This window comes from Sander lucioperca, chromosome 1 (assembly GCF_008315115.2).
Source record: "Sander lucioperca isolate FBNREF2018 chromosome 1, SLUC_FBN_1.2, whole genome shotgun sequence".
NCBI lineage: Eukaryota > Metazoa > Chordata > Actinopteri > Perciformes > Percidae > Sander > Sander lucioperca.
Window position 1 is genome coordinate 28,800,292 of NC_050173.1, and position 20,000 is coordinate 28,820,291.

The 20,000-nt window shown below is 39.4% G+C and overlaps 3 protein-coding genes and 1 long non-coding RNA gene across 10 annotated transcripts in view; 3 read left to right on the forward strand and 1 right to left on the reverse strand.

Moving 5' to 3' along the window:
• The window catches only part of zdhhc9 (zinc finger DHHC-type palmitoyltransferase 9), a 27,828-nt gene extending 21,044 nt beyond the window's left edge, over positions 1–6,784 (reverse strand). Inside the window, exon 1 of the mRNA XM_031302876.2 lies at positions 5,910–6,784. Within this exon, the coding sequence (XP_031158736.1) occupies positions 5,910–6,073 (164 nt within the window). The 5' untranslated portion in view covers positions 6,074–6,784. The remainder of the gene's footprint in view (positions 1–5,909) is intronic.
• The window catches only part of LOC116052304, a 29,333-nt gene continuing 15,506 nt past the window's right edge, over positions 6,174–20,000 (forward strand). The window contains exons 1-3 of the long non-coding RNA XR_004105562.1: positions 6,174–6,185; positions 13,887–14,622; positions 17,284–17,289. This is a non-coding gene — a long non-coding RNA (uncharacterized LOC116052304). The remainder of the gene's footprint in view (positions 6,186–13,886; positions 14,623–17,283; positions 17,290–20,000) is intronic.
• trmt12 (tRNA methyltransferase 12 homolog) lies at positions 10,403–14,231 on the forward strand. 2 transcript variants are annotated; one of them, XM_031302874.2, is made up of 7 exons: positions 10,403–10,615; positions 10,794–10,962; positions 11,076–11,271; positions 11,365–11,515; positions 11,646–11,755; positions 12,052–12,209; positions 13,434–14,231. In XM_031302874.2, the coding sequence occupies exons 1-7, from the start codon at positions 10,563–10,565 to the stop codon at positions 13,809–13,811; spliced, it is 1,215 nt and encodes a 404-aa protein (XP_031158734.1). In that variant the 5' UTR covers positions 10,403–10,562; the 3' UTR covers positions 13,812–14,231. The 2 variants fall into 2 exon arrangements, with proteins under 2 accessions (XP_031158734.1, XP_031158735.1); XM_031302875.2 differs by having other exon boundaries at positions 11,094–11,271.
• The window catches only part of sytl4 (synaptotagmin-like 4), a 12,840-nt gene continuing 7,678 nt past the window's right edge, over positions 14,839–20,000 (forward strand). Inside the window, exons 1-7 of one of the 6 annotated variants that reach the window (XM_031302868.2) lie at positions 14,839–15,784; positions 15,885–15,947; positions 17,396–17,587; positions 18,758–18,973; positions 19,307–19,416; positions 19,625–19,736; positions 19,848–19,997. In XM_031302868.2, the coding sequence (XP_031158728.2) occupies positions 17,454–17,587; positions 18,758–18,973; positions 19,307–19,416; positions 19,625–19,736; positions 19,848–19,997 (722 nt within the window). In that variant the 5' untranslated portion in view covers positions 14,839–15,784; positions 15,885–15,947; positions 17,396–17,453. Of the gene's footprint in view, positions 15,785–15,884; positions 15,948–17,395; positions 17,588–18,757; positions 18,974–19,306; positions 19,417–19,624; positions 19,737–19,847; positions 19,998–20,000 lie in introns of those variants that run through there. The other 5 variants (XM_036001669.1, XM_036001670.1, XM_036001663.1 and 2 more) reach the window with 5 other exon arrangements.

Genomic DNA, 20,000 nt, shown 5'->3' on the forward strand with positions numbered 1-20,000 from the left:
GCCTGTAGATCACTGTTACTGTAAATGGTGCATGTACTCTGAATAGGGCATAAATCATGTTATTGCTCATTTAGCCAGGGCCAGCATCCGCTTTCTGATTGGCTAACAGGGAGACAGGGTGGGGTTAGATGCTGAAGGAGGCTCAGGGGTCGGTTACAAGATCTCATCTGACTGCAGCCGCTCGCTCTGCACTTCTCAATACATCTTCACATTTTATAAAGCTGACTAGAGGAGTGGTCAGCTGGACACGGGTGGTCAGCTGGACACACTGAATGCAGCATATGTAAAGATGTAGATAAGAGTACAAACACACACACACGGGCAAAGAGAAATGATCAGTCTCATTACATGCACATATGCTTCTCTGGCCTCGTAGCTCAGCGTCCTGGGGTGGACAGACAGATGACACACTGTCCTTGTGTTCCAGTTTCTTGTTACTTCATCCAAGCTCCATAGGTGGTTATCCACATGCACATATGCATGCATGCACGCACGCACGCACACTACCTTCAGATTAAACAAACATGCAAATGGGAACCAAACCAGTGAGTATCCAACTGTAAGGAAGCCTTTTATGGATATATAAGTGTTTCTAAAGCCTTTTATACAGAATATAGGTCAAATATAAATATGTTAAATCCCATTTTAAAATGAGATCAGTGGATACTAAATGGCAGAAAACCAACAGCGTAAGGAAACATGGTCCTAAATTTGATTCCGCCTGTAAAAGGGAAAAACAGGCCGGTCCCACCTTTTCACTGAATAATTTGTTTAGTTGTTCCTAATGGGTCTTTCCATTTGTGTATTCGGCTGCTCGTTTCCGCAATTTAGCACAAATTAAAGCACAGAGAGGTCTCCCTGCACAGGGTGCCGATGGCTGATGATAAAAGTGAGATGTCTGCTCGGCTGGTGTTGGCTGTGAGCCAGCCCACGCCAGGAAACTGCTCTCTGTTCTCCCATCAATGCCCCGGTGCAGCTCACAGCTCAACCTCAAGCCTGCATGTGAGGAACGAATCCTCCAAAAACAAGAAACCCACGCTACAGCGACAGAGTATGTGAAAACAGAATGATGAACTACAGCTAAATACACCAGAATTAGCCGACGCAAAAAGCTTTGTTTCTTAAAATTAGATTATAATGATGCAGTGTCATTTTTAGTCAATGCCAAGCCTTTTACAAATTGAGTTTTTGATGAATTATGGCCACTGTGTGGTGTTTTGGAATAGTGACGAGATTATAAATCATATTTGCTGTAGCTGTAATTAGTTTTTAACTCAATGTATTGCTTAATATTTTGATAACCGATTAATTGTTTCACTCATCTTTGGCACAAGATGAGTGAAAAAATCCACTCTGTTGTTCGCTGACAAAACAACCAACTAACAAGACTGTGAGTCTACAGTCATGCTACAGCATGCTAACATTTGCTCATTAGCACTTAACACAATGTACAGCTGCAGCTGATGGAAATGTCATTAGGTTTGCAGGTATTTAACCATAAACCAAAGTAGTGCACAATAACAATTTCGACCTGATGGTTGCGCTAGATAAAAAGTCAGCGGATCACAAAGTAAATGCCTGTACCAAGTTCCATGGCAATCCATTATCCAGATTTATTCTTTCAGAATGGCCATTTTTAATTATTTTCTGTATTGAAAAAACAACAACAACAACAATGAATCTAATGAGAATCAGTAGATTACAGAACTAATACTAGCTGAATCCACTCTACAACATTCATACTAAGAAAGGCTGGACTTGTAGTTGTAATGCTTCTATTAAAAGTAGTTGCAAATGGGCAGTTTGTGAATGCATTAAACCTCAGAGTCTTTTTGCAGAAGGCTATTACTCTGTCAGAGGTTTAAATCAGATACTATCAAAATGCTGTCTAATGGCGAGTTGGAAAATTACCCCCATGTTGTCTGGGTCCAATCTCTGTGTTATTATCCATCCCCCCCATGAGAGATAATTATGTTCAACTGTAATATGAACATAGCATGCTAACAACCCTCCAGCCATTAGTCACCACAATGCCTCCTCTGGGCTCTGGATGTTCGGTGTGAGAAGTATCATCTCTCTCTTTTTGCTCCGAGAGCTCCTTCTGTCCAGACTCAAAAGGAAAGCAGGAGGCCATTAAAGTGCAGAGCCGATAGAGATGGGAAGGGCCTGGCACTATGTGAGAGCAGCTACTTCTCTTGTCTGCTATGCTCTAAATCCATTTAGCCTGGTAGCTGCATACACGCCCACAGTCGAGAAGGGTTACTGTGTTACAGCAGGATTTTGTGCTAAATCATTGTGCCTGATTTGTCAGTTTAAAAACTGTCAATAAAAGAGAGACGAAAGAGGAAACAAGCAGGACAAAAACAGAATGCAATTTAAATGAGAAGCAGGGCTGCTTTACAATCATCATTCAAACTCATGGTCTTCATTTTAAAAACAATCCTCTGTGCAGCTTTAGCTGACAGGATTTGGGTTCACATGCTGCATCCGAGCCAGTGTTTACAGCGCTAATGAGTCCACTGGATTTGTGCGAGTAGTGGTTTGAGACAGAACTGCTGAGACAACGAAAAAAAGTCAGCTTTCCTTTCTTAAACCAGAGGAGAAGCTGGACAGCTAGGGCTATTAAATATTTAACACCTCAGTATGTGGTCAATCATAAACCTTCTTTCTGTCTGGGACTGAATTCCTGAGCAATGTGGATCCACAGTGGATCTGGGAGCTTATCAAAACAGAAATGTGTACAGGGTGTCTCCCTGTACACCAACAGCTGCACCTCCAGTCACCAGTCCGTCAAGCTTCTGAAGTTTGCGGACGACACCTCCCTCATCGGACTCATCTCTGATGGAGACGAGTCCGCCTACAGGTGGGAGGCTGACCACCTGGTGACCTGGTGCAAGCAAAACAATCTAGAGCTCAACGCTCTAAAGACAGTGGAGATGGTTGTGGACTTCAGAAAGAACCCAGCCTCACCTGCCCCCATCACCCTCTGTGGCTCCACAATTGACACTGTGGAGTCTTTCCGCTTCCTGGGAACTACCATCTCCCAGGACCTCAAGTGGGAGCTGAACATCAGCTCCCTCGTCAAGAAAGCACAACAGAGGATGTACTTCCTGCGGCAGCTGAAGAAATTCAACCTGCCAAAGACAATGATGGTGCACTTTTACACAGCCATCATTGAGTCCATCCTCACATCCTCCATCACCATCTGGTACGCTGCTGCCACTGCCAAGGACAAGGGCAGGCTGCAGCGTGTCATTCGGTCAGCTGAGAAGGTGATTGGCTGCAATCTGCCGCCGCTCCAGGACCTATACGCCACCAGGACTCTGAAGCGTGCTGGAAAGATTGTGGCTGACCCCTCCCACCCCGGACACAAGCTCTTTGAGCCACTCCCCTCTGGCAGGAGGATGAGGTCCATTAGGACCAAAACCTCACGCCACATAAACAGTTTTTTCCCCTCCGCCACTAGCCTTCTAAACAAGGCTCGGAATCCATCCTGACTCTCTCCACACCCCACCTCTGGCTCCTCATGCCACTGTACCTACTCTGCTGTAGCGTCCCTTTTCACTACCGTTTAACTTATTTTACTATTTATTTAAATTTATTTTATCGTTATTAATACGTACTGTGTGTATATGTTTATACTTATATTGTTTATATCTTTTTATCCTTCTTATATTTGTATGTGTGACATGCTCCAACAACACCATGACAAATTCCTCGTATGTGCAACGTACTTGGCAATAAAGCCCTTTATGATTCTGATTCTGATTCTGATTCTGAAATTCTTGCTTGTTACAAATGAAGGCCTTACATGGGGCTACAGATCAGCTTACAGCTGGACTGAGACAAGAAAGAACTGATCTAAAGAATCACATTACCTTCAAGTACATTTTAGACACTTACAAATGTCCAACACTCATATACAACTATTGTCTATCAAATATAGGTTTTATGACAGATATATATGATAGAAATGGTTGAGATGAGACTAAACATTGGAGTTGGAAAAACTAAGAATTATTTCTGATTTTTTTCACGCAAAAATACCAAATATTTGCTGGTTCAAGCTTATTTAAAAAGGTCCCATGGCATGAAAATTTCACTTTATGAGGTTTTTTAACATTAATATGCGTTCCCTCAGCCTGCCTATCGTCCCCCAGTGGCTAGAAATGGCGATAGATGTAAACCGAGCTCTGGGTATCCTGCTCTGCCTTTGAGAAAATGAAAACTCAGATGGGCCGATCTGGAATCTCCTCCTTATGACGTCATAAGGAGGAAGGTTACCTCCCCTTTCTCTACTTTGCCCGCCCAGAGAATTTGGCCCACCCATGAGAGAGAGAGAGAGACATCATGGCTTGAAAACAAGCGAAGTATGGCAGTTGGTCAAGGCCACACCCCCACCCTCCATCTTGCCCCCCTCTCTCCTCCTCAATAGCTTTTAAAGCTACAGACACAGAAATGGCACATCCTAAAGCTGCAGACACACTGACCAGACAGCCGGCCCTCGGCAGAAAAGGCAGTTGGACTGATCAGTCTCCTCGAGTTGGTCAAAACAGTGCCTCGGAACACACCAAAGCGACGGGACATAATACGTCTCCATAACAGCAAGCGGCGCTAATCTGTATTGTCGCCCAGAAATGAAAACCGGCAGCTGATTGGACGAACGCGTCACATGGGTCTGGTTTTACGGAAATTCAAAGACAGACTGCCATGGCGGCTTGTTCAGAATACGATCTCATATTGTACTAAAAAGGTTCGAAACGTGTTTCTGAAAACATTTTAAGCAAGAAATAGGCAGTTGCTGAATCTGTCTTCATTTCAGATCGACAAAGGTCAGTTTAAAAGATTTGTCAAATTTTGAGAGACTCTAGTCACGCTCATTCCACTCCCCGTTTCCGGGTTAGCACTCTACCAATCAGATGGGTCATTTGAGTCCAACTGCCGGCAGTGCCCACCCCGCCGATTATACATGTCAAATCGGCCAAAATGAAGGCCGACGGCCCCTCTGACGGACGATGGCACGGAACACACCGAACAGACTCAAGTCACTGACCTCACCAGACTGTCCAACGGCCGATTATCGGCTTGATGTGTCAGCGCCTTAAGTAAAGCTCATTGTGGGACTGGCTCTAGTGGCTGTAATTCTGCACCAAGGCTGAATTTCGGGAAAGAGACTTCAGATACAGTATTAGGGGGCCACTAAGGTCTATATAAAAGCATCCAAAAAGCAGCATGTCATAGGACCTTTAAATATGAGTATTTTACATATACCATCTTTGTCATATACAATAGTACTGTAAGTAACCTGAAGATATTTGGATAAGTAAGGAATTTCAATGCATCACCTTGTGTTCTGGGAAAGTATAGTTTATGGCATTTCATTGACAAAATGAGTTGATTAATTGAGCAAATGATCAAATAATAATAGTAAAAAAAATAATCGTTAGTTGCAGCCCTGAAAATAACATGATTAATCCTACATTCCCTTGATTAAACAATTAATCTTTGGTCTAGTATTGGTATTATGGTATTAAGGTAGTATTATGGTCGAGTATTTAGATATCCTTTCTCAAAAAATGACTGGAAAAGATGAATATATATATATATATATATATATATATATATATATATATATATATATATATATATATATATATATAGCTTCCAATTCATTTTATGGCGATCAACTTATCGCGTAATTGACAGATTGTTGCAGCATTAAAGTTGGACAATGTTGGATAAGGTTACTCAGTAGAACATAGCCTACTGTCAGCTAGCCTACTATAGAAATACTGGAAATTTGGGGATTGGGAAGAGGCACATGAGCCTTAAAGTGACTTGTGAGCACTTCCTGGAGCAAATCAGAATTTATCATTTCATTAGGAAGCAGAGACAGGAAATGGACTTACTCGAAAGCAAAGAAGAGAGAGCAGGTCCCAACGATGAGGAATAGGGTCAGGTAGAAGACTCCCTTCTGCCGGGCCATCATCACCCGTCCGTCGCAACAGAAAGTGTTTTTTCCAGGGAGCTTCTCCCATTTTCGCACCTTTCGGGTTATCATCACCGCCGACATGGTGTCCTCTCTTCAGATCGGTCCTCAATCCTTCTTTGGGTTAATGTCAGTTGTTATATCTACTGTGAAACGGTTCAGATGATAAGCTGATGGGTTTTACAAATAGGCTACTGTTCAGTCAATGTGACACAGTCCACTGGCAAAAAAATAAATTAAAAAAACGACTTACTGAGTCATATTAAAGATTTCAGCACAATGCGAAGATTGTAAAGCATTTTTGTTTTTCGTTTAAAGTGTCGCAGTCACATCAATCCATTGTGTTCTAATCCATTATTTCCAGTTTCCCGTCTTTACTGCAGCATGTCATTCCCACAGTGAGGCTCCCACGCTGCTCAAACACCGACAATCTCAATCATCTCACCAGCCAATATTAAATTAAAAAGAAATATTAGAAATTCATCCGAATGCTTGCAGCAGATGTTTCCCACCAGCAGCTTGAAAATCCAGCCGTGGCTGTTGCATTGGGAGCGCGGACCTTGACCGATTCACATTTATATCATCTCGATCAATCATAAATGATCGTAGGCCTACAGGCGTTCACAGACATTAGTTCATATGATCAGTATGCCTTCAGGTATAAAAAAAATAAATAAAAAAAACATTTAGAAATAAGAAATAACCGCCTGTATGGACGCAAAAGTGTAAAGCTGTTTGATGCTTTCCCCCCGCAGGATGCCAGCTCTCGGTTTTAGTCAATGGCAGCAGGAAACACGCCTAGATTGAATGTCTAATCTTAAAGGGGCAGGACAGGTAAAACAAAAAGGAACAAAGGACACAGCTGAAGGTCCTATTTAGATCACATTAATATGCTGTATTGCTCGCCTGTAGAATTACCCAAGGGAGGAGACTGTGAAGGAGTGTATTCATGAAGACAATTAGCAGTAGTCACCAGTTGCATTAATTCATTAATTAATTAGTGTTGCTCCATGTGTAGTTTAAAGGTTCCAGAGAGCAGGGGGAAACACTGCAGAGGTCCTCAGAGCAAATCACTTCCCACTAAAGCCGCTATGGAAATAAGAGATGTTCACTTTTTTTAGTGCCATTCATAACATATATCTTGTGTTTATCAAGTAAATCAATTTCTTGTTTTTCATATCGAACTTTATTTAAACTGTATTCTTTGTTTTGAATGTCTCGTGGTGAATTGTATATTTTTGAAGTATGTTGTATGTTGTTCCATGTCAGGATAAATTAAAACTAAACCAATATATTTTGAAAACATAACAGAGGAGTGAGTAGTTCTGCTCCTGGTTTATTAATTGATCTCAGCAGAGATCCTTTTAGTTCCCCAAAATGTTCCTCATATTCCTTATAAACAATGTTAACAAATAAGAGCTAATTCAGATTCTAAAACATAGTGAGTGAACTCATGCTAAAATGACATTTTACTTCTGAATTGTTTGAAACTAGTTTTCATGTGTGAAACAAATGGCATCTACAGGTGAAAACGTGAATACAACATTAAAGTGAAAATAAAACACCACAGATTCCTTTCCTCACATCTGTGTCATTTTTTTTTATTTGAATGCAAATTGCAGAATATTTTTACTGAGTACTTTTGTTGTTGAACAGATGTCGGTCGCTGTAATGTGTTCATGGTCAATACTGTAAGAAGCAAAACATGTGCAGTAAAATTAAAGGAGACATTTGATCAGGTATGGATATCAGTATTTACAAATAGAAGACTATAATCAATAAATGACTACAAAATTCTGTCAAAAGATGTGCTACTCTCATATATATATTTATATTTACTAGCTCAAATATTTTCAACGTTTGTTTTCATATCATATATATATTATTATATATTATATATTAATGATGATAACATTATGAAATGTTGCATTTGGAACAAGCCCAGGTCATGAAAGTCTTGGGTTACAACTTAATTTTGCCTAAAATTGACACAAAGCCCTTATAATAGAAATGTGGGGGGTCTGTCAAAAGTAGCCAGTTAATAAATATTTCCAAGTTGACATAATAACTTAACAGAAGGTTATAACTATTGATCTTGTATTAATGATATATATTCTTAAACAGTAAGTCCCTTGTGTTCAGAAGCCACACTGCAGTCAACACTTATCACAGCCTTAGCCTTTTTTCTTTGTTAACGGTTTTAACTATAAACTCTACATGAGTTCATAATTTCAAGTCTATGTGGTTATGTGTTCGTGGCTAGTAATATTAATTACATTCTGACCACACAAGCTGTATAAAAGCCCCCTGCTAAGTCTCTTTGGGTAAAAACATTAAAAGGGATATTATGATGGTCAATATTGGTTCAGCTCAGTCATACAGCCATTATAGCCTCCTTGTTGCTATACATGGAAGCAAGAAGATGGCACTTTATCAGATGCACAGGGCAGGGCTGAACCATAAACGACCTGGAGAGTGAACCAAACATCCTTCACTCTCGGTCTGCCCTGAAGGTAAGGACCAGAGGTAGAAAACTAGGCTACTGTACGCCTCCATCTTGGACTGTATGAAATAGGTTTCCATCAGTCAGGATCCCTGCTGTTTTACAACTTCTCCAGAGGAAGACATTATTAATACAAAACCTGTCAGATGTTCCAACCTGCAAACTCAAATGTACTCATGACTCGTAGCTCATTTCAAATCTGGTGTCACTTTTCATTACATAAGAAGACATCAGGGAGGATGGGGTAGTTAGATCTCACTGCAAGCAGAAAGTGTAAGGGAATGACTGATCTAATGTGTTAAAAAGCAGATAGATAAATAGCTTTATCCCCAAAAATGGCTTGATTTGAAATACATACCAATACCACCTCTACAATACAAACTAACACATATTCCAAAAAAAATCACAGTGTAGTACCGAGTCAATTAATAATTAATTCATTCATTCATTCTAAGAAGACCAATTACAACAGGAAATGCTGAGACAAAACTGCATCTAGTATCACATAGAAAATCAACAAGTCTACTAGTCTAGCATAATGGGGTTATCAATATGAAACCACCAATCATTTCAAATCTCACTAATCCAGCATTTTCTAAATCAGGATTGGCCTCTGTTGTATCGATTATTACTACTACTTTTTGAAATCTGCAATACCAAATTGCTAGAGTGACCCTTGAATTAGACTGGCACAAAAAAAAGAGAACAGCATAGTCATCTGGTAAAGATTTTAATAGTAGCAAATCCTGAAAGTAAATAAATAAATGTTCTTCCTTATGAGAGATTTTCCTTTGGCTTATGTGCCTCTATAACTTTATTCTATTTTATCCCATTCGAGACTAACGATAATTCAAAACTTTTTTCTTGTACCTTACATGATCATGTTAAAGTATTCATACATAGACAGTTTTTTCGGCTTTATTTAGTAATGAAACTGATACATCTAGCTATGGCCAAGGATTACTTTTTCTCACAGGCGTGCAACATTAATTTATAGCTAGCCCATGTTAGGTAGGCATTTTATTTGTGGCGTCAGTGGGCGAAAATTCCATAATAATCTTTCAGCATATTGTAATTTGAGTGGTCTGAGAGAAAACTATAGCTCATGGCTCTGTTTTCAGGCTTTAGAAAATGTAATCCATGACGGGAGACTCTGGCCAATCACAGGTCACTGCGCATGCGTTGTCCGTGCGATAAAGAGGGGAAAGTGAGAGCTGCAGAAAGAGGTATCACTCAAATTTCTGGCGTTCTTTTGCATTCTACCCACTGCAGCTTTAACTCACCCTCCTGTGTTTCGAGCCGTTTTGTCTCCATCTATCGATATCGACGAGCAACTTGTCCAAACTGCTAACGTTAATGATGTATTGCTTCTTGTTAAATTACAATAACGTTAGCTGTCGTTCTCTAAGAAACATATAATATAAATAAAGACGTATCCATCATCTTTTAATAAGAAGTTGGGTAACACTTTACAATAAGGTACACAAAAAAAATAGGTAGTTAATGTTTACTGTTTTTGAAAGAGTAACGAATGATTAGCTAGTTACTGTTTTTCAGAAGGGTAGTTACTGTTTTTTGAAAGAGTAACTACCCTTCTGAAAAACAGTAACTAATCATTCGTTACTCTTTCAAAAACAGTAACTAATCATTAACTGCCTATTTTTTTGTGTACCTTATGCAGAAAAGCTTAAACCGTGGCTTCTTTGCCGTGTTTGCAATAAAGTTTAGTATTTTGAAACGTCCGTCCTGGATAACAATCCGACTAGAAACATGCGTTGTGTAGACCCGCCCTACTCTCCCTTTGATTGGCTAGTACTCGTTACCTTCGTTGGTTGGGTTGGTTAGGTATAAGCAAGCGGAGTGTGATTGGTTAGGGTAGAGTAAAAAATTCAGGGAAAGCCAATCAGAGGCAGAGTAGAGCGGAACATGCCTTCACCATCCTGGTTCTCTTAATACATTCATGGGAAAATACTTGCCTACCGTTTATCTCTAATTTTCGTTTATATAAATTAGATTTGCTGTTTTTAACCGTCAAACATAAATACAGTGGGTTTGTTTGTTTGCTCACGAATGGAAAGTGTGCCTTGCCTTCGTGTGTCGCAGTGTCATGCACAGCAGTTCAGGTAATCTGCCATCTAACGTTAGTGAGTGAATAGCTGCCTAAGCTAAGCAATCAGTAAGCATGGGAATCAGATATACTGATGTGGACAGAACGATTGTTTGATTAACAAGTTAAATGTGTTTTCTGTACTAATTTTAATAATTGTAATCTTATATCGCGTTAAACGTCTTATTTTACAGGACATGTCTTCAGTCCAAAGGGGCTCTTGATCCGAGTTTGTGTTTACTGAAAGACTCAGATGGGACAGTCCTCTTGCCCATTTTACCATCCTGTCTTTCACAACTTGATCTGCAATCTCTCAGAACCATGGTGGCTTCAGACGGTGCTTGTGAAATAGTTAGGAGTCAGGTAATTAAAGCTAAGCTTCACTATTAGCAGCAGGCAGTACTTTAGTGCAACTTTGAAAGTATTTTTTATGTTTCTCCTGTCGTCTGTGCTATTGTTGCTTTTTTTTACCACAGTCTCCTCTGCTGTCGAAGAAGAGAGGAAGAACACGTGGTAATAAACTGGAGGAAATCCTCCAGGAGCTGTTGGAATCTCATGGTGAAAGATGGACAGAGGAGCTGAGGGGGGATCTCCCTCGCAGCTTCCAGAGACATGAAGACCTATTCCTGTTTGGAGACAACTGCTTCTCTCTGCCATTATGGAAGAAAATGGGTACTGTTCTCAAACTTACCCACACTTTTCTTTATTACTATGTGTACAAAATAATTAATGAGGATATTTATAGATTGCTTTTTACTTTTGTAGGTCCACAGCTATGGAGTGCAGTGGCCAAAGGACTGGGGGCAAAGCGGCTGGCAAAGATGAGTCAAATATCCAGGGATGGATTTAGGTCTCCCGTGGTGACCATGCTGTTAGGAGAGGACAGCTGGGTCAAACATGTGGACAATCGGATTAGGTAAGTCTCAGTCCTAATCAGATATTTATTTGCTGTTGATTTGCTCACTAAAAAGGTCTTGGGGACATGAATGAAAAACTTTGACAATGACTAAAACATGTCTGAACTTCTATCTTCATCTTTGTTTCAGGTATGAGTTTGATATAACCCAATGCATGTTCTCAGCTGGAAACATAACAGAGAAGCTGCGGGTGGCTGGATTTGACTGCAGAGGGGAGACTGTGGTGGATTTGTATGCAGGTGGGAGAACTGTGTCAATGTGTGACATGTTTTTACATTGATTAAGAAATATTAATATTGTATAATTATGTTTTCCTTAAGCATCACTAAAAGGGATACAATAAAACATATGTCCTATATCATACAATCCATACTGAGGATGCATTGTGTCTTTAAGTCCAGGTTTAGGTGTAATGCCTGCCCAGAAAACTGTCCCATTACTGTATGTTACTTTAATTGTGTCCAACCATTGTACACTTGAGTAGTAATTTAACACAATTTGAATTATTGACTATCACAACTGTATTTTGTGTCAGGTATTGGATACTTCACTCTCCCATATCTGGTCCATGCGGGGGCCAGTCATCTTCACGCCTGTGAGTGGAACCCTGACGCAGTTGAAACGTTACAGAAAAACCTTGTGGCAAACGGGGTGTCTGACCGCTGCACTGTTCACCAAGGAGACAACCGACAAGTAATGAGTTTTCATATGCATCCCATACTGCTTTGTGAAGTTACAGTATCAGCTCTGTCTTAATTGTACTTCACCACAGGGATGAAAGTGTTGACGTACGCCCTCTAGTGGTCGTACTAGTTCACATCTCCATGTTGTCTTTAAATTAAATCATTTTAGAATTCTAAATTCACTGTGTTTATCACTGTATGCTATATATTTTTCAGTTGAAATATATTGTGATGATACAATGATAATGTGATATTGCAATACATATTTTTTTTCATTTAAAGGTGCTGTAGGTAGGATTGTGAAGATCCAGTACTTAGACAACTTCTCAGTCCCTCCCCCCTTTCTGCTAAAGTCCAAACGGTCTCCTAAGCCCCTCCCCCCACAAGGGAGAATGAATGCGTGTGCATGAGCAGTGATTGACACGCAGTTAGACAGTTAGTTTTATAAGTCTTACCTACTGCACCTTTAAATTGATAAGCTAATTTTATTTCAAAACGGTAACACAATTATATATGCAATGTTATATTTTTGACATCACACTTATTACCTTGCAACTCAGTGTGATATAATTGAACCGTTTTGTTTCTTTCTATGTTATTTTTAGACTAAACTGATTTCAACTATATCTCTCAGTTCTAACCTCTGCCAGGAGCTTGCACTTTTCACAACCCTTTAAAATTAGATTTTATGTTATGAAACTTGAACTCTAGACCGACCCAAAATAAAACCACGGGTTATTCAAGATTTCAGAAATTTGACACTTTCTATTTTATGCTATAACTATTAACTATTAGAAAGTTGGACAGGAACAACTTGTACCTTACTTATTCCAAGTGAAGTCTGTTTGTTTTTTTGCTTAGTTTTTTTTCTCTTCCAGTGTAATTGCAAGAACATTTGTGGTATTGAAGCAGTGAAACATTTTAATTGCTCATTTCTACAAGACATTAGAGGCATCCCAATGTTATGTATTGTATGATTTTGCACTTTACAAGTTTCTTTTTTTTTTTAACCCCATTGGCCATCTTTTAATCTGCCTCTCCTCCAAATATTTCACAGGTGAAATCACTAAGTCATGGCCTCAATCTATTCTATGTAAAAAGCATGTGCTCCTAGATATTTTGTGCAAAATCAAATCAGCTCTATTACAAGAATAACTAAATAAGTTATACACATTTTTCGGGAAATAATTTAGTTAACAGTATTAAAGAGCTTTTTATTTAATTTATTTTTTAGCTCCAGCTGTGTGACATTGCTGACCGAGTGAACCTGGGTCTCATACCGAGCTCTGAGGACGGCTGGCCTGTTGCCTGTCGACTGCTGAAGAGAACAACTGGTGGCATTTTGCACATTCACCAGAACGTTACCTCAGTGTTACCGAACACTGCAGCCATCCCAGCAATCAATGATGCCACCCAGAGGGTTTCTGGGAAGAAAGCTGACAGAGAGGTGTGGCAGGCCTGGGCTGATGACACAGCAAACCGCATTGCTTCTCTTTTAAAAGACATCACTGGGACACGGTGGATAACAAACAACCAGCACATAGAACATGTGAAGTCATATGCACCTCATGTTCACCATATTGTGCTGGACTTGGAGTGCAGACCATCCTGAGCTGAGGAGATAAACACAGATGTGGACCCTATGGCATTCTTCATTTGAATGTGCTGCAGTCTAGAGAAGAAATAGGCACAGTTCAGATGTTTCCAGTGCAACCAAACACTACACCAGTTGGTCTATATGATTATTTAATTTGTCAGGTATATGGTAATCAGCTGCAGTGTTTTTTATAAACCTTTATTTATCCAGGGCAGGGTCACTGTTTACAAATACTGTTTTGTTTTTTTAGAAAGGCTATGCCTCATACTCATACTGTACAAATATAATCCCATCTGGAAGCTGCCAAGCCATACTAAATCCACAGCCTTATCTGTTGGAAAGGTTTAGACTGGGGCATGACTCGCATCAGTGTGCTGGTATTACAGAAACACTCAAACCTATAAAAATCCAAGAAATTTGAATAGGACATTGATATCATATAAATATACAGTACTACTCTGCTTTGTCAATATATCTTTGGAACTTCAGAAGGCAGCAGCCAATTTAATCAACCCTAATTAATTAGTTCAACACTACTTGACAGGTTCACTTCTGAGCCATAGACAGGTGACAAATTAAAGGAAGAAAACCTGAATAAATGAGTGGAGAAACAGAATGCAAATGCGTTCATACCTGGGTGTCACTGAATGGTTTTATGAGCATGGAAACTATGTGAATCATATGATATGACCTTCCCAGTCAGCAGGTCTGACCCCAATTGAACAGGAGATTTTGGACCCAAATAAGGGAATGTCTACTGGATGAGTGGTGTTGATCCTTCCAGTAGAAAGCACTGAAGATGATCTGGCGGCTCGTTACTAAGACAGTTAACCTTGTGTTGACTTCGGGTCACATTGACCCGTTTTTAATTTTTGTTTTATATCAGAGAAAATGGGAAGTAGAAATAAAAAATGAAAATGTGTAGAAGAAACATTTTACAATTTAAAACGTTGGAAAAAGCAAAAACAAACTGTGAAAAAAGGCATCAAAAACGTCGAGAAAAAAAGGTAATTTGTTCAAGGTTGACAGGAAGACATGTTTTTCTTTGTCACCCGTCTGTATTTGCTGTTGAGGTAGCAGGGGGTGAAAGCACACAATATGTCTTTGCACTACTTGCCAATAGAGCCATATTCAACAGACACGGTTGGATTTTCTTAGTGACTGATGGCCTATATAAGTTTGTAATATTAATGATATCAAATACAAGACAGCATAAATATCCAGGGTCACCTCTGCCCAATCCTCAGTCTATAAATAGCCTACATGGAGGCATCTGTGCACATTTAATTTGATGGGCTAAAATCAGCAGTGATTATCTATAATCAACCTGCTAATAATCATCAGCCAATCAGATGTTTCATCCATAAACTATATCATATTTTATAATAAGATGATATTTACAATGGGGACGAGAGACCCTATGAAAAAGGTTATTAATGTAATCTTTTGGGAGAGAAAATCTCATACTGACCTCTTGGATACTAGATATTTGTTGTGAAGTCTGGATGAGACCCTAAAACTGTTGTTCCTTTGCAGGCAGGTTTTATTAGGCTGAGTAATCATTAGCCTAACAATGTATTCTACCATCACTTTGCATGCGCCTTGACAATAAATAATGGCATAGTGTATAATAGGGAACTACACAGACACACCATCTGTAGTGCCTTTTTTGTTAGCATTTCTCACATTTATTATCTGATACGGTCAATTTTTTTTCACGTTACTGTTTTGGGAGGGCAAAGGGAGCAGAGCAAATTAATGGACTGTTTAAATGGGTCAACTTTTCCACATTCAGCCCTCCTGTGGCAAATAGAGCTAAGGAAATGTACCTGTCATGGAAAATGTGGAGAGGCGCTCCTGCCTGCCTGCTGCAAACTTTCCTTATCTTCCGGTAGTGTCTGGACTCCTCTAGCACACAAAGTCAACTGTTTTTGGAGACGGGAGGCAAGAAGAAGAAGTTGGAAAGGCAGATATAGCCGACAAGCACAGTGAGTAAACCATGCAGCTTATAGGTACACGTAAATTCAATCATTTTAAATGCGCTGTATGCGTGCTACTTTTAACCGTTTTTGTTGTGTTTTCTGTCAGGAATATCTCGCTGTCGCCCGTAGCGACGCAAGCCGTGTAGCGGTGGTCGACTTTTAACAACAGGTGTGTGTCATTTTATTTAATTAACATAGCTCTATTTTGTATTATTTATCAGCCGATTTCAGACTTAACCACGTAGTAAAATAATCGAATCGTTTCCCCAAATCTTCCGCCTTCAGTCAGATAAAAGCAAACTTTAATAAAGACATAAAGTGAATATAATATGGAGTAACGTTAGCATTATTTTATTCTCAGTTGATAATGTAATGTAGCCTACGTGAAAGTTCGACCGTTGGAGTCGCAGCAGCTCATCAAAGTTCTACTCCTTGAAATCTGAATTTCGGCATAGTTTATCAAAGACTGGTGATCTACAAAAACACGACACAATATTTGTATGATTTGTTGTCTTGGAGTTTCATGTTTATTATATTCATTCTGTTAATGTCATTTACACTTTTACAAAACACGCTACTACACTTCTCCGTCCCAATGTTTGTTTTAAACGAATTCCCTCTTTGGTTAAACTTAGTGTTTGTAAAGGATTATTCCAGTTTGTACACTCTCTGTCATGCAGACGCATGCGCCATTTCCTTGAATGTTAAACTTTGCCTTTTCAAGTTGCCCTGCAGGTATTACTGTACTGTACTAGAGTTTGCTCCAGGCATTCAAAAGTGTCAAGTTTTCAATGCAGTTTAGAATTGAAGCATTCTCACTGATTAGCTAGTTAGCCTATCCACACACGTTCCTCCTCACTTGAATTTCCTTTGATACAAAAAACAAATGGAGGGTAAAGTTTCAGATGGTAACATTACATGACAGTTGACAAGCTTGATGTTGGGATTAACAAATGGTAACTTTAGCCACTGAACTCCACCCGGTTCCTTGTATCCTTAGAGGGTGGGAACCTTACATAGTTCATGTTGTTTTTCACTTTCCTACTCAAAACAACCTTTCACCCGGGCAGAGGCTTTCTGTGGGATTTTAAATCCTCCTGCATCCTGGTTCCTTTTTGTCATTTATCATTTTTGGAATGCTAAAGTTGTAGACTAATTCCTGTCCTCTCATGAAATGAAAAACATGCCGAAGGGTCAGTATTTAGATCTCGTGGGTAATCCTTTTTGACTGATGGACATGAGGCTTTTTAAATAGGCTACAAAAAAGAGGGTACAACTCTTGTACTTAAAAACTAGAGTTGCTGTACTAAGGCTTCACGGTATGGTGGCCAACAGGAAGAAAGAAATGTTGCTTATTTATTTAGTGATTTAAATGACTAAATAGACAGACAGGCAGCTGTATCATCACCATTGCAGGACATCAAGTCACTAAGTTCCTCTTTTTACTGCAGTGCTCTCAGGTTTCCTCATAAGATAATAGAAAAACAGGCTCTCCAGTAGTAAAGTCAAGAGTGCTTTTTTTGCTTGTAAATCTGAGGGTTTTTTGCCAGTATTTACTCAAACATTTTGCAGTAACACAGTAGAGAGCTTATTCCTGATGTTTTGTTTTGTCTTCAGGAGATCTTCTAGATGCAACAGCGACCGAGCTGAGCCAGTTAACCTGCGCTAAGGGTTCATGGTTCAAGGCACAATGCCCCAGGCTGCTGACATGATCAACCTGGGCTTCCTGTCTGACTCTGAGCGGGAGCTGATACTGGAGGTGCTGCAACGGGACGGGGAGCTGAGACAGGCTGAGGAGCAGCGTGTGCGGTGAGAAGAAAGCAATTCATGTTAATAGTACTTCATGGTTAACTTACTTACTTTAGTTTCCCCCACTTATCATTGATAAAGGTACCAATCCATTCAATTCAAGGTATCACTAATTCAAGCTAAGTCATTCAGTTCAAGTATAACCTAACTTACCCTGTATTGAATGTTTTTTAAGTGTATTTTGTAAAATTATTCACTATATACTTTGTTTTTACTACTTATACTACTAAGTGTGTAAGTATAATTTGGCACCAGTTTAAAAAAAAGCATTACCCAGTCCTAGTTGCTGATACACTAGACGCCATGTAGTGGACTACAAAGATCTCATATCTTATCTTAAAGGTCCCATGACATGCTGCTCTTTGGATGCTTTTATATAGACCTTAGTGGTCCCCTAATACTGTATCTGAAGTCTCTTTCCCAAAATTCAGCCTTGGTGCAGAATTACAGCCACTAGAGCCAGTCCCACAATGAGCTTTCCTTAGGATGTGCCATTTCTGTGTCTGTAGCTATCGCCATTTCTAGCCACTGGGGGACCATAGGCAGGCTGGGGGAACGCATATTAATGTTAAAAAACCTGAAATTTTCATGCCATGGGACCATTTAATATACAGATGTTTGTGTTGCAATGTGCACTACCTTGATTGCTGAAAGCATTTGTCATTTCATGATATTTATTAGGACTGCAATTAACGATTAATAAAAAAAAAAAGTAATCATCAATTTATCTGTCAACTATTTTGTCTATAAATTGTTTGTTCTACAAAATGTCCATAACAGTGTCCCAGAGCCCAAAGTGACATCTTCAAATTGCAATTTTTGTTTGACCAACAGTCTAAAATCCAAAGACTAAAAATCTCAGTTTATTATCAAACAGACAATGAAAAGCAGCAAACATTCATATTTGGAATCAGAACAGAAGCTGGAACTAGTGGATTTTTGCCATTTTTATTTAAAAATTGACTTCCACAATAAATCTTCTGTTAATGTAATGTAAAACCCAAACATGAATGATGTTTATATCATTTATCTAAGTGTCGTCCAGTGTGATACAGGGAAAAGTACAAAATGTTGCAATATTTAAAATAACTTATAGACACTAGACCACTCAAGAAGTTTCTCATAGGACAACTTATCTTGTTCTTTAACATTCTTGTTGTTGTGTGTCAGGAGTTTGAAGACAGAGTTGTTGGATGTGAAGAGGAAAGGGGCCAAACGTGGCAGCGGAAGATACAGTCCGCGTAGTTGTGGCAGATGCCAGGAGCCTCTGAGTCGACTGACAGTGTTCTCCAGCCAGTGTAAGATTTGCAATCACCATGTGTGCAACAACTGCCGAACAGTCCTCTCCAAAGGATCGTGGCTGTGCACCGTGTGTGCCAAAGAGTTGTAAGACATTGTTTTGTTTATACTCTCCATTAACTTGACTGAATAATTGAAATTTGTGTTATTGGTCAACAAATATTCAAAATGTGCAAACGCCCCTCTCAATTACCAACCGTAGCATGTGTTGTTGACTGCAATAGATTTATCTCTGAAAAGCCAGAGCTGTTTATTTTTACCAATGTATGTATAAATCATAACAGCAGTGCACAATATGTTGCAAAATATTATTGAGCTCACATGATGGGTAACCATTAAAAAAACCCATTGAAATCTGTTAAATGAGTGTAAATTCTGTTCAATTTAGACCTTTTTAAAAGTATTTATATTGAATTCTAGGGATCTAAAGAAAAGGACAGGTGACTGGTTCTACGATCAAAGGGTCAACCGTTTCTCCACGATGCCTGGACACGACCTAGTGAGAGTCTCCCTGAAAAAGAAAACTCAGTGTGAGTACAGGAAGAGGAAGTGGGTATTGACTGTTCAACCAGGAATGTAAACAGCTCTCTGACTGGGCCAAATGAAATACCCACAGTCACTGGAATGTAGTCCCAGTGCAACAGTAGGAGAGATTTGTTAAAAAAACTGCAGTAACATGATAGCATTTTGTTTTTACTAGTCTGGAAGTGTGATTTTATCTTTTGTTCTGTGTTATAGCAAAGAAGCGGGAGACAACAGGAGAACTGCTGTTAAGTACTGAAATAAACCCTGATCTTCCCACTCCTATGCCGCGGGTCAGGCAGAAAAATCCGATAACAGATAACAAAGGGTGCGTCATCATTCTTCACAGATCAGTTTTAGAAATGTTAATGGATTCTCAGACTCAGATTAAGAACATCTCAACATTTTGTCATATATATTTTTTTTTTTTTTTTTACAGTCATTCAAACGAGAATTCAGGATCAGTTGCTTCAAAGGCGGAAGTTTGGTCAAAACCAACACACAGTGACATAGAGTCTACAGAAAACAACAATATAAGTAGCAGTAAAACAGACACTGAGTCTGGTCCTGTGACCCCTGAGCAACAAAGGTA